Source organism: Ochotona princeps, chromosome 2, assembly GCF_030435755.1.
Source record: "Ochotona princeps isolate mOchPri1 chromosome 2, mOchPri1.hap1, whole genome shotgun sequence".
NCBI classification, from domain to species: Eukaryota; Metazoa; Chordata; class Mammalia; order Lagomorpha; family Ochotonidae; genus Ochotona; species Ochotona princeps.
In genome coordinates this window covers 98,793,256-98,807,680 of record NC_080833.1, presented here as the reverse complement: position 1 = coordinate 98,807,680, position 14,425 = coordinate 98,793,256, and the positions used below count along the sequence as shown (strand labels likewise).

Genomic DNA, 14,425 nt, shown 5'->3' with positions numbered 1-14,425 from the left:
TAGCCACTAGGTCACGCCGCCGGGCCCAATCTCTCTCTCTTCTTAAGATTTATTTATCTTTTTAAATTGGAATGGCAAATTTACAGAGAGAATGAGAGACAGAGAGAGAAAGAGATCTCCAGTCCACTGGTTCACTCCACAAATGGCTACAACAGCCAGAGCTGAGCTAATCTGAAACTAGGAACTTCTTCCAGGTTTCCCACATGGGTACAGGGTCCCAAGGGCCTGTTCCATTCTCTGCTTCTTTCCCAAGCCATAGGCAGGGAGCTAGAATGGAAGTGGAGCAGCCAGGACTGGCACCAAAATCCTTAGGGGATACCAGCACTGAAAGGCAGATGATTAGTTTGTTGAGCCATCGCATTAGCCCCCCCAAGTAAAGCTTAACCAGAAGGCCAGCTGGGAAGAATGCCAGTTCTCTTGTTTTCTTCTGCTGCAGAAATTTTAGTTACTGCATTTTGGCCCAGCTTTAAGGACAAGAATGGGGATGTAAAGTACTTCTACAGCAATCCTTCCATGGCTTTAGGTGGCTGGTGAGGGAGCAAGACACCAGAAGGCCTCAGGGTAAGGGTGGTGCAGATGCTCCTCACATATGATGGGGTTATGTACTGAAAAACACACCACGTCTGAAATGCACTGACTATACCGCACTACTGAACTTGAGCAAGACAGTTCACTGCTGTCAGTAGTTTCTCAGGGGCCTGTCTGGGAGCGGGAGTTGCAGCTGCTGCAGCGGAGTGTCTCACTGCACACTGCTCTCCAGGGTAAAGACCAAATGCAACCAAGTGCACCTTCAACCAAATGTGTTCTCAAAGAACTGAAAGCCAAACCACTGCAGGTCAAGGACCTTCTGTAGTGTCCTTTATACGAGAGCATCTTCATGGGCCAGCTAAAGCTAAAGATGAATGTATAATAAAGATGTGACGGACATGAAAAACATGCACTGGTGATGCTCTAGGTGAACAAGATTTGGGACCGGAGGAAGACCAAAACCAAAGGAAAGGGTGCCTTTGTGCCTTCCTTGGGCACAGTAAGTCGTTGTGATCACCCTGCTAATTCCTCAGAAAGTCTGGCTCAACTGCTTACAAAACAAAACAAAACAAAACAAAACAAAACAAAACAAAAAGACACTGAAACATCAATACAAACTGAAGGCTCTGAGAAAGTTTTCTCATTGGTCCTAGACGAGAAGCTGAGCTACAGGGAAAATAACAAAGCTTTGGAAACTGCTGTCAAGGGGATGAGAGGCTGGCAGGAAGCCTATCCAGCCAGATGGGCTAGGGTCTTCTACAGCCTCATCCTAGATGCAATCAACGCAACCCTGGCACTGCACAACTGCACATCAGCTTTGGGACACAAACAGAACAGCATTCTGCTTTATTTAACTTCTGTTTTCTAGCTCAATAACAATCCACAAGACTTCTAAAACAAAACAAAACACGTCAGGGTTCCCAGGTTGACAAAGCCAGCACTCACACTCAGGGTGATACATGAAGTTCCCAGAGGACATCCTCTGGGAACAGCAGTGAGGACATGGGTCTGGGATTCAGACCAGCCCCTGACTGTAGGATCTGTTACGCATCCCTTGGATTCATTTGTATCAGTCATATGATCAATCTGTTCTCCACATTAATAAAAAAAATCAATGGTATCAATTAATGTCAAATGAATGAAAGAAAAAACAAAGGCCATCTCTGTAACAACTAGAGTCTCGAGACACACTCACTCTGCTATGATAACATTTTATTTAACTCAAGTAACTTTTAAAATAATCGACTTTGTTATATATATATATACTATATATAACATACAGTATATATAGTATATTCTCTCTCTCTCTCTCTCTCTCTATATATATATATATATATATATATATATATATATATATATAGTCCTTGAAGACATGATGGGTGATTAAAAATAATTCAGAACATGGTCTCAATGTGGAAATAACAGATTAGTAAAGAAATGTAACAGTAACACCTGCTGACTAACAAAAACAGAGAAGGGCCACAAAACAAGGTTTTAATAGAACAGAATAAAGCAGTTGTAAGAAATGGGTTCTTGATATTTCTGTGTCTGCATCGCTCCTTAGTTTAAGGCCAAAGGTGGCTGATGCCCTGTGGTGGCAGGCTATGTGATGAGCAACAAACTCACCATCTGTGAGGTGAACCCCATGGGAGACTTCCATTTAAGGTCATACAGAACAGGAAAGCAAACCTAACACAGGTGGAACATCCAGTCCAAAAATCCAAAAGCTGAAATGCTCCAAAATTTGCAAGACTTGTGTACCACCCTGAAACTACAAGTGGGAAAATCCATACCTGGCCTTACAGGTGCAAATAAAAACACTGTAAAAATCACTCATGAAAACGAATCTTGTGTTTAGGTTAGGTCTCATCTCTAAAGTATTTATTATGTATATGCAAATGTTGCAAAATCTGAAACAGAAAACACACATTTTGAGTAAGAGATACTCAACCGCTAGTTGAATACGGTGTCTAAAGTCCAAATGCATTCTCAGACTTTGGGGTTTAGCTGGTTCCCTTCAAGGTTTTCTGGGTAGCTCACCACATCCAGATCTACACAGACTGAAGCAGTACCTGCAAGTGCCCAGTAGGCGGTGCCCACACATTCATTTAGCAACACAAAGGCCACCAGCGACATCCCTCCATTCATCATGCCCACCAGGAAGCGAGTTATTGCAAAGAACTCATACGAGGGAGAAAATCCATTTGCAATAGCAAATAAGATGTCAAGAGCAAAACCTAGAAAGAAAGGAACAATATTCAATGATCCAGAGGCAGAACAGCTTCTGAGGAAAGTAATAAATTACATTCATTAGTTTGTAAAATAAACCTTTGTGAACTTGAATCTTCTCAGCTACTATTTTCCCCCCTAACAGTTTCTCCTGAACAGTATAAAGAAAAAACTGAGCTTTACTGTGCTATATGATTTCTGCCAATCACACAGTTTTAAATTGTTCACAGCAATGGTGGAAACTGAAAACTTCTTACTCTTCCTAGGCTGGTCAGGGAACCGCGCTGGGTCCTACAGAGCTCATCTGAAATGAGTCAACACACAGCTAAATGGAAACAAACTCAATGGACTATCTTGATCTTACTGCTCTCCTTAGAAATGTGGCATACATCGGATATAGGAGTGGCAGAAAGCACTATCATCTAGCAAGGTTTACAACACCAACATTTGGCTGTAATCAGAACAGTTCATCAGTAAAAACTGCTTGTCAAAATCCGCTCTGGCTGCACAGTGATTTCTGACCAACCTAATGAAAATCACCTGTGTCCACGCAGCAATTCCCTGAGAGCCTTAAGGAAAGTGTCTCCTAAGGATTTTCCCAAGACCTCAGGGAACAACATTCCCTTACTCATTCACCAAAACCAATAACATTACCTGAGAGATACATCTTCTTCCTTCCAAAGCGATCTGAAAGCTGACCAAAGGAGATGACTCCAACAAACACACCACTGAAGAAAAAGGAGCTGGCAACACTGACTTTGTAGGATCTGTTGGCGATTAAAAACCACTGTAGGAAGAGGAGATACAGAAGACATTCAGGTCACAGGAGAGGATGGATTGAGAGCTGTTAAAACCAAGTCTAAGTTAAAAAAAAATGTGTAATAGAGCTCCTCGACTGCCTGATCCACAACTAACCAAGATTTGAAGAACAGTCATCTCAAACATTAGTCAAGCATTGTCATCTTCAGAACACCAGAAGCCAGTGTTATAATGGGCTCCATGGTCATCTTCATGTTATAACAGCACTAAATGCAGTCTATGTCAGCTAACAGCTTACATACATGTTGACTGAGCCCGTACGTCACTTGAGAAGAGCCTTTTCCCATTCATTTCTGCTTTTCTGATACCTAACACACTACCTTGCACATAGAAAGCAATAGATGAGTGATCCATTATTCAAATGACCAAGGGATTCAAAATATCTTGAATACTTTGCTAAAAAATTAGAGAGAACCATATAACCTAGCAATTTCCCTTCTGGGTCTATATATCCAAAAGAATAAAAGGGGTTAACATTGTGGCACAATAGGATGCTTCTGATGGTGGCATCTCTTAGGAATATCAGCTCAAGACCAGCTGCTCAATTTCCAATTTAGTTCCCTACTTGGCACCAGGGAAAGCAAAAGATGATTCAAACACCTGGCTCCTCACCATTCACATGGGAGGCCTGGATAAAGGTCTGGAGCCCTGGCTGTGGCCTGAACCAGCCCTAACCATTGTGGCCACCTAGGGAATAAACCAGCAGATAGAAGACAAATTTCTCTCTCTCCCTCTATGTGTGCATGTGTCTGCTTCTCTGTAAGTCTCCCTTTCAAATAAATAGACCTTAAAAAGAAAATAAGAATTTAAAGCAAAAAGCAGGAAGAGAAAGTTATACATCCATATTCACAGCAGTACTATTCACAATAGCCAAAGGTGGACATAACCTCTATCTATTGATAAATGAGAGGATAAACAAAATGTCATACACTTACACAATTGAATTTTACTCAGCCTTAAAGAAAAATGAAATTCAGAGTCACATTGCAACATGGTTGAACTCTGAAAACATTATGCTAAATACACTTAGCCAGACACAAAGGGATAAATCACTTATATGAAGTAGCAGGAATACTCATTTTCAAGGAAAGTAGAATAACCGCTATCTGGGGTGAGAAGAAGAAAACCAGGAGTCACTGTTGAATGGGCAGAGAATCAGTTTAGAACTGATGAAAAAATTTCTGTGATTTTGTAGACTACACTTGCTGCCACTGAACCATAATACTAAAATATGATTAGAATGCTAAATTTTAATTTATCACATTTTTATTTATCACATACACAAAATACCTTTTAAGTACTACTCTCTTCTAATTTAGGGAAGCTTATCAATTTAAGAGAATGCCATCAATCAAACACCAGCATCTAAAGTAGTATCTAGTAATGTGTTAATAAAGTCTGGTCATCAGGATGAAAGTGAATCTGTGTCACAGATGTGACCCCAGTACCCAAAAGCTGGTCCATCCTTCCTCTACCCAGTAACACCTCCTAGGGTCTGTGATGACAGGCTTGTGAGGAGCACTTCTCACAGAGAAACTGCCAGAAGGCATCTTTTTGGTTGTTCTTGTCCTCCATGAAACTCACTTCTTTCCTACACGTTAACCAGTACTGGGATTCAGACAGCACACCAAACTCCACTGCTTCCCTTGTATTTTGCTCATCAATTTCTGAACATCTCTAAAGAAAAAACAAGTAAATAGAAGAGAAGAAAAGAAAAGAAAGGAAAAACCCCAAAGCGAGAACTAGGTAAGGCTGACAATTTCACACAAGTTGTGCTTCATTCCTGAAATCTGACATTCACATAAAATTTTTGACAAGGTCAATTAACTAGTTTTTCCAGTTTGTCTTGGAATTATTGTTTCAAGTCAACAGTTATTGCTTCAGAAAAGATAATCAGGATACTGATGCTGTTGGTGGCAGTCTAGATCACAGTAAGATAGATAAGCTACTAACTAGGGCCTGAGCCACATCTACATGCAGAAGCTGAGCAGCAGACACACCAGTACAGAGACAGATTATTCAGAACAACAGTTAAGTCACTGCTTGGGATGTCTATGCTCACATCGGAGTACCTGGTTTGAGTCCCTCTCAGCTCCTCTACTTCCAATCTAGCCTCCTGTTAATGTATACCTCAGGAAGCACTAAGTGATAACTCAATTACTTAAGTTCCTTAGTGCCCACATGTAAGACCTGTATTGAGTTCTGGGCTCCTTTCTCCAGCCTGACTCAGTCCTGGCTGTCACATACAATTGGGGAACAAACAATGGATGGAAGACCTCTACTTTTGCCTCTATCTCTGTTTCTATGCCCTTTAAATAAAGTTAAAATAAAGTTTTTTTTTTTAAAGCCTGTTTCAGAAAACCTACTAGTATCATTAAGAGATATAAGAAGGCAGGGGAGGAGGACATGGCATCACAGAAGCCATAAGAGGGAATCTGACTCAGACAGGAAGGATCAGTTAAAAGGATTAAAATGGAATACTGCCTTACAGGCAAAGCAAGATGAGGACAAGGACATGGCAGCTATCTAAGGAAATAAAACTGGACACTTAAAAAAAAAGAAAAAAGCTCAGGTAAGAATAGAAGGCTTATAGAATTCTAGAGAGCTGGAGGAGGTTGAGAAATTAAAAACAGCATATATGTATAGCATGATGATGGCAACTGTGGTTATGAAGAGAGCAAAGAAATGGGACAGTATACGTTTGGGCATGTAATGTAAAGGATGACTGCAGGCATGTAATCCAAGTGATCTAGTAAAGCAGACACGAAGAACTTACCAAAGCAACAAGGGATGTATACATATGTACTAATCTGGGACACTGGCCTCCACAGAATCAGACAGACTGCCACCATATGGGAGGAAGTAGAAAGCTGATAACACCCAATCATTCCACTATTGCTCACTGAAATACACAGTGAGGCCACCTTACTTAAAGGAAGGAGAAATGCGGGAGAGTTAGAAGTTTAAGGAAGAAGCTGACAAATACAGTCCTCTAATAGCACATTCAGGATATGCTGCACAGTTGCCAGGACACACTGAGTGTTCACCTGAGCTTTGCGGTCATCACTTGCTTGGGCAGGTGAAGAGTTAAAATCACACAGAGTTGGGGACTTTCCAGGACTAGAACAGCAGATGAGAGGTACCAGAGTGGAAGATATCTGCAAAGCAGTGATTATAATAATGGAATATATGCTGGCTGAGAAGACAAGGCAGGCATATAGGTCATGATGGGCAGTTAAACAATGCCACTATCATGAAAACTCCCTCAATCTCTAACTTCTGCTCTGTACTTCCGATTCTTACCTTAACTGCAATCGGGTTATTTCATAAGGAAATCACATGATAAGGTTGGTACCCCACAACTGGAAGCTTTCTCTTTGCATCTATGAATAAGGGGACATTGGATGAAGCAGATAATAAAACATCAGAACCATGAGCTCATCTGAGGATCCTATCAGACTCTACATGCAGCCCACCATCTTTCTGTGCCACAGATACTCCTTCCACTGGAGCATTTAGCTGGCCATGTGGTGGTTCAGAACAAAGACAAAATAGCCCATTCTTTCAGTTAGGTACGAGCATATGGTCAAGTTCTGGGCAATGGGATGTAAGTAAAAGCATAATATTACATGTGACTGTCTTTAAGATTGCTAATGGGCTTTTTGCCCCTTCTTCCTCTGAAGTATACACTTTTTAGATGCGCAGGTGGAAGCTGCTTCCTGGGGCCATGCCAAAGGATATGAATTATTGCAAAGCTGGATGGAGCTGGGGCTCCTGAGAACACTGGGGGAAGACCTAGGCACCAGTACATTTATTTGTTAAAATCCTCTTGATGATTTCATGGAAAATTAGGCTAAGAACCCCCATCCTGGCCCCTCTTCTGTAGTAATTTTATTGTCTTCTACTACCTCTCACATTCCCTCACATTTTTAAGACCTCTAGTTAGCAAACAGTACAAGAATAATGGCTTGAGTCAAATTAGCTCACACGAAAATGCCCTGCTTTAAGGGTATGCAAAGGAAGAAGGATTAATACATTCTAAAACTGCATATATAAGAGGTTAAAAAAAAAGAGTTCTGGCATTTGAAGAAATATCAGAAAGAATTAACTTATTTACATGAGAAGACCTATTTTCCACTCTTAAAGAATCCTTACACTGAGGCTATTCTAGATCTAAAACTGAATCTGTATCAGTTATCAGGTTGTCCCAGAAAAGCCAAAGCTGTCATGGTGATGTCTCTTCTCTTAATGGCCTGTAAGCAAGGTTTCATTGTCTTTGCTTACAGCTTCTTAAAAGAGAAATCTTGCTTTTATGTTTCTCATAATACTAGGGTTTGCTTTAGCATTTTTGTGCTTTTTTTACATTTTATTATTATTATCATTTTATGATACAGTTCCATAGGCTCCTGGCATTTTCCTTATCCCAGCCCCAATTCCCTCACCCCCACCTAGTTCCTCTATATCATTACTAAAATATAGTTCTTCATACTCAGTCTTATGTCCGTCATTGCGGGAATGGACAATGGCAGAGAGTCCAACATCCTATTGTCAAGATATAGTAAGCAGTTTCATTGTAAGTCCATCTTTGTCTGGAAGTAGAAATGCATACTACATTGTATCCTCACATCTGGATGTTAGTCTCCATTTCACAGCTACTGTACATCTCCTTAAATGAAAAGTCATGATTCAAAATCAACAATAGAAAGAATATAAGAAATTTACAATGCCATGAAGTTAAATGACATGTTACTAGATACGACAGTCTCCATTACACAGCTACTATACATTAAATAACATATTACTAGATATGACAGTCTCCATTACACAGCTACTATACATCCCCTTAAATGAAAAGGCACAAAACAAAATCAACATCAGGGAGAAAAAAGAAATTAACAACATTAAGAAGTTAAATAACATGCTACTAAATGACTAACGTATAGCTGAAGAAATGAAAATCAAGAACCTTCTTGAAAAAAATGATGCCACTGTATGATCTACGAGTCATTGAATGATTTAATCAGAAGGAAGTGTTTTGAAGAGATGAAAACAACAGAAAACAACAAAACCATGTGACATAGTTTCCGCTGATCTTTGTTGAAATGTGTCTCCTCCAGACAATAAGCAGAGGGGTTTTGCTTTTTAATCCAGTCTACTAATCTATGATGTTTGATTGAGCTTAAGCCATTTACATTCAGAGTTTAATATACATGGGTGGTACTTTGGTCCTGTCATTTTAGGAATGGGTTGTTCATTGGTTTAGTCTTCTGTTGTCATTTTACTGGGATGTTCTTCCCATTTGCCTTTGGTTTTGGTCGGTGCTATTCCTCTTTTCTGTCAAGAGAACTTCTTGAAGTATCATTTGTAGTGCAGGTTTGGAAGAGGCAAATCCTTTTAGCTTTTCTTTACTGTGGAAGAATTTTATTTCATTTTCAAAGACAAAAGAAAGTTTTGCTGGATATGTTATCCTGGGCCGACAATTTTTTTTGTTTAGAATCTGAAACATGTCACTCCATTCTCTTCTTGCCTGTAGAGTTTCCTGTGAGAGATCTCCTGTGAGCTTAATTGGCACTCCTTTATATGTCAATTGATTTTTTTTCACGTGCACATTTAAGGATTTTTTCCTTATGTTCAGTTGAAGAGAGCTTGAAGATCATGTGTCGTGGTGAAAATCGCTTTTGATCAAGCCTGTTGGGAGTTCTGTGCCCCTCCTGGATCTTGTTTCCCAATTCTTTCTCCAGATTAGGGAAATTTTCCTTTATTACTTCATTAAATACATTTGCAAACTCAGCTTCTCTTTCTGCACCTTCTGGGACTCCCATAACTCTTATATTTGGCCTCTTAATAGTGTCTTTCAATTCTTGAATACTTTTTTTTTGCCTGACCCAGCTCTGCTTCCAGCATTTTGTTTGCTTCCCCCTGATGACAGGAAGTATCTTCCAATTTTGAGATTCTTTCTTCTGCTTGCTTCATTCTATTTTGGAGACTCTCCACTGTACTCTTAATTTGCTCTACTGTGTTCTTAATTTCTGATATACCAGCCTTGATTTGCTTTGTTGCTTCCTTAAATTCTTTGAACTCTTGTATGTGTCTCTCATTTTTGATCAGAAGCTTTAAAATGAGTCTTATGGATTCTGTGTGCCCCATTTTCTCGATGTCTTCCTCGGTTAACTCTGAGGTTGGCATAGGGTTTTGCTCCTTTGCAGGGGAGGTTTCGGTAATATTCATTGTGCTTTTGTCTCTTCTTTTGCTCTTGGTCATTGCACTTCTGGTTAGCAGAGTCTTCTCCTTGGGGCAGGTTTCTAAGTTGTGTCACCCACAGGGCTACAATGCGATTTTACTTATTGCGGTTGGTACACAACTTTTTGCTTACAGCCACTTGTGCCACAACCTCCAGCAAGTTCCAGGTTTGTGTTCTTATGTCAGATTTCCACCATGGTCTCCAAAGCCCCAGCTCCTGGTTCACTATTCTCCACCTCCTGTGATACTGTGGTGAGGCTGCACCGCTGTCTCTGTAACCTTTCTCCCACTTCCCGGTTGGAGCAGGTCCCAGGATTAGAGAGACACCAGGTATCCTATACAATTAGGTTGTTGGTGGCGCTGATCTTTTTGGAACCTGTTGGACTTTAGGTCTGGGTGCTACACGGACCTATTTTGACCCGTATGATGTCACAGTCAATATTATTTTCCTGCGGGACCAGTGCAATCCACTGAGCTCAGTGAGTTCTTGTGAGCTCAGCAAATGCGCAGTTTGCTATTGTCCCCTGCAGTCCTAAAGCTTTTGCCATAGTGTACAAGATGGTGCCTGACGTACTCCTGCTAGAGTTCTTGATCTGCTGGCCGTCAGGTTTGCGGGTTACCCAGACCTGTCTTGGGTGGTACTGTATTGTAGAATGCCACATTGCTGCAGTTCACTGAGTCAGAAATGAGTTCATCCCCAGCTCAGCGTATGCTCAGTCCTTTCCCTTGTCTTTGCCTCCTTACACAAAATGGCGCCCAATTCGACTCTAGGGGGCTGACTGTACTGTGAACGCCACCCTGTTCTCACACTGCCCATCTGGGATCTGCTGCTCTGTCTCTGCTCCTGGTCAAATCAAATGGACCAGCAGGACGGACAGTTCTTTGTCTGGGTTTACCTCCCAAGCTCTCAGTGAAAGTCCCTTCCCACCTGGTTGCTGGTGGAGTTCAGATCACCATTAGCTGAATGCTCCTGGAGTATCAGTCACTGCAACACCACATCGTTGTGTCCACTGCTATCCTGTGTCTGTCAGTCTCCAGGTACCCTTCTGCTGTTGTTCTGTCCTTTCCTGTTTCCTGGAATATGTCCTCTCTACTTCATCCTGATTAAAGGTTTTTCCATCCGTTTAAACGTGTCCTTACCCTATTCTGCCATCTTGATAATGCTAAGCATTTTCGTGCTTTTGAAATATGGCTTGCCACTTTGGCCTTGATTCCTCTGTGCGTCAATCTTTACTAGCCTACTAATGTGGCAAAAATGTTCAGGCTCATGCTCATCTGTTTGGTGTCTCTTCAGTAAGAAATGGCTAATTTGGCTACTCAGTAGTCAATGATTCTGTTGACCACAAATGCAGAACTTCTCTGATCCATCAGAAATGCTACTTTCCACCGTTTTAACCCCTAGATAGCTGTCAGCTCAGGTGGCACTTTTAGGAAGAGTAGCAACCAATGGGATATTGGACCAGCAAGTTCCAAATTCTGATTTTCTTGTTGATCTCTGACATAAGAGATTTCCCTTTTTCTTTGCCTGTAGAAGTTCCTAATAGACACTGGATTTTTTGAAATTGGTATGAATTACTTTTCATCAGCTTGCAAATATGATCCTGAGCATCTCTGAAAGTGAATCATCTAAATTCCTTCACATTCTGAGTGGTCTTGTCATAATTCTTAGAATCCAAGTTAATGCCACAGAGGGCTCCTGAAACCAGACATTCTTGCCATATTTACTTGCTTCAAGCTCCAAAAAAGTGGTATCATCAGACGGTCATGGATTAAATGAGTGTCACAAGAAATGGGTCATATTCTAACACTGTCCCATGCAACTTAGTACACTATCAGTAACTTTTGATATTTTAAACTGATATCTATCTAACTGTGCAATATTTTTTCTGCTAGTGTAACTCATCTTCTTTTGGAGGTTTGAGAACTGTGGCTTCTAATATTCTGTAAATCATGGATACACTTGTGTGATGTATTGTTCCACATTCTGAATAACTTCTTAACTTTCCACTTTAAGTAGTATTTTCACAGCCAGGTATGGTCATTCTGGAATGCCCTCTCCTGTTTCTCAAGGACCTTCCTTTTGATTTGTCTCTCTTCTTGTCCACTTTCACCTGTTCTTCTGTTGGCATGAAAATGAACTACTACTTCTGGGCAGTCTCTCTGTGGCCTGGTCAGGCTCTCAGCTTCATAGTCTACTAGCTCTCATTTTTACCTTGTTTCGCATATTTTCTTACAAAGGTAAACAGCATAGTCTATGCTTTCTGGCACCCAAAACTTTGATTGCCAAAAACAGGGTATTTGAAATGCATAAAAACAAGTGCCTTCATCCTTTCACGTAAGGATATAGTCTAAGATTAGAAAGAACTAGACATGTTTAGCCGTTAATGATCCTAAATGAAATGGTTCCTTTGGATCTTCTATAGTTAACTTCTTTATTGACAACTGAACAATGTCTGATTCAGAAAAGACAAGCTTTTTGGAAGAAAGCTTTGAATAGTATGACTAAAAATTCCTGTTTTTTTTTTCATCTTGTAAGTTTGCTATGACATATGGCATCTTTATGTATATCAGCATGTTGGGTGATTCACCTGCCACCCCAATGCTTGTTTGCCCATAACTGTTCCCCTAGGCCATGTCACCCAAACCTTGGTCCACTTTCAAATGGAAAACTTACCACCTGCCAAGGTTCACAGCCCCACAGTTTCTCCACTCCTCTGTGGGCTGGGTACAGGGCAATGTCAGCTGGTGGAGAGTGGAGTAGGGAGATAAGGCAGCTTTATCACATTCAATGGATGCCAATTCTGTGCCTGCCTGGGGCTTTTGCTGGTTAAAGCAACTGTTATGCTCACCACTGCCGACATACAGGCAGCTGAGGCAGTCACAGCAGCCACTGCACTCAGCGACCTCACTGGCTCCCTCCCTCCTCTGCTGCCCCTCCCAGGACTGGTAAAGATAAAGATATATATATATATAGATAGATAGATAGATAGATATCTATCTATATATATATATTTAAATCCTCTAAAAACACATAGCAGGACAGAAATCTCCATAATATTATGGGAAGATATTGGTGACTTGCTTCTAAAGTTTTAGGAAAAGGTCACCTCAGAGCAGACTCAATTGCTAGCTCATTTTCTTGATTCTTCAGTCAGTAATTAGTAGCAGGGAAAGTCTCAAGTCAGGATATCACCAAGACATTAGAAAGTAGTGACACACTTGAAAAATGCCCTTTTTATTTTAAAAATCACAAATGTGCAAGTCACTCAAGTCCCTCTGAATAGAGATTATTAAAGACTTTGTTTTCTTGTTAATGACAGGCCAAATTCCAAAGCTGTCAAATGAATGTTCTTTCTATACTAACTCACTTCAAATTGAAAAATCAACTGAAAGGTGCAGAAATAGGAACACCATTTTTCTTTCTCCTGCAACTGTCAGAAGAGGAAGAACATAAAGACAACATTTTTTCAGCCTCTCAGGCTGACCTATCTAAATCTGTTTCTGTTTTTTAATCATCATCTGCTCTACTACAACACTAGATGAGTTCACAAATTGGATATTTATGGTGCTCTATTTTCAAAAGGGATTTGAAGGATCTCACATTAAAAGCACTGGTACAATCATTCACTCCTATAAAGAAAATCGATGTAGGAGAAAATCAGGAATAACTGAGGATAGAGCCAATAACAGGTGCCTCCGACATAAAAGATGAAGGGAGCGTTAGTATGGCAACTGCAAGCGAGCACAAAATCAGGTGCTATGCAGAGTGTGCCAGCTCTTAAAGCGGAAAAAAGAGTAAGACAAACAGGAGTGAAGAGAATAGAAACAGTTACTCTTGGTTAGGTACTTGGGACCCAGTGAGAGGTTTCTGTTTAGTATTTGAATTCTCCCTGCTTAGAAGAGGATAAGTAAATGACATAATAAATGCATAATCCAAGAGAAGCGTAAGTATTGGCACATTACAAGAAAAACTCCTCTCCCTGAAAGCTGGAGAACGCATTGGAGGTGAAAAACATGGGTGCGTGAAGATCCAATCATTCAGGTGGGCACGACACAGACCAGGGGCTTCAGGAAAAGGATGGATTCAAGCTGGACACAGAGCTGGAGGCCGGACGTGAGGTATGGACTGAGTCATCCAGAATAGTTATTACTTGAAGCCTTAAGGATAGATCAAATAAACCACAGACTGAATGAAAATTAAAGAGAAAATTTAAAGGAACTCATAAAACATGTCTTTGGCAAGTTCCCTGAAATCAACAAACCTTAAGCATTATGAATATGTCACAAATCAATCATTTTTCAGACATTGCAGAAGTATGATTATTTGAAAAAGAGAAATATTGTTTTGAAATAAGGTGCATGCTGTGCATCTCCAAAAGCAAAATTAACATCTGAGTAACAAAATATACAGAGATGGGTAGATATTGAAAATGTCAGGCACGTTGTTGCACCTTATAACGAGGTAATTGATAATAAACCACTCTTTTCACACATTACTCTGCTCTCATCTCCACAGCCACCTTTGATACAGAAGTTAAGTAAGCTGGTTAAACAGCCTCAGCCTCAGTACTCTGCTCAAGAAACTATGGGGGAAATCAACTGAATGTTC

The 14,425-nt window shown here is 40.5% G+C and overlaps 1 protein-coding gene and 1 pseudogene across 4 annotated transcripts in view; both read right to left on the bottom strand.

Annotated features, from left to right (window-relative positions):
- SLC22A15 (solute carrier family 22 member 15) overlaps window positions 1–14,425 on the bottom strand; it is a 78,972-nt gene that overhangs the window by 31,842 nt on the left and 32,705 nt on the right. For 3 of the 4 annotated variants that reach the window (XR_009244902.1, XR_009244903.1, XM_058660102.1), the window contains exons 3-4: window positions 3,412–3,544; window positions 2,601–2,765 (exon numbers count right to left, since the gene is read on the bottom strand). Coding sequence is in view for 2 of the 4 variants with exons in the window: in XM_058660102.1 (XP_058516085.1) it covers window positions 2,601–2,765; window positions 3,412–3,544 (298 nt within the window). In the remaining 2 variants the exon portion in view is untranslated. The remainder of the gene's footprint in view (window positions 1–2,600; window positions 2,766–3,411; window positions 3,545–14,425) is intronic. The other variant, XM_058660103.1, reaches the window with a different exon arrangement.
- LOC131479607 (regulator of G-protein signaling 7-like) lies at window positions 11,618–12,450 on the bottom strand (annotated as a pseudogene).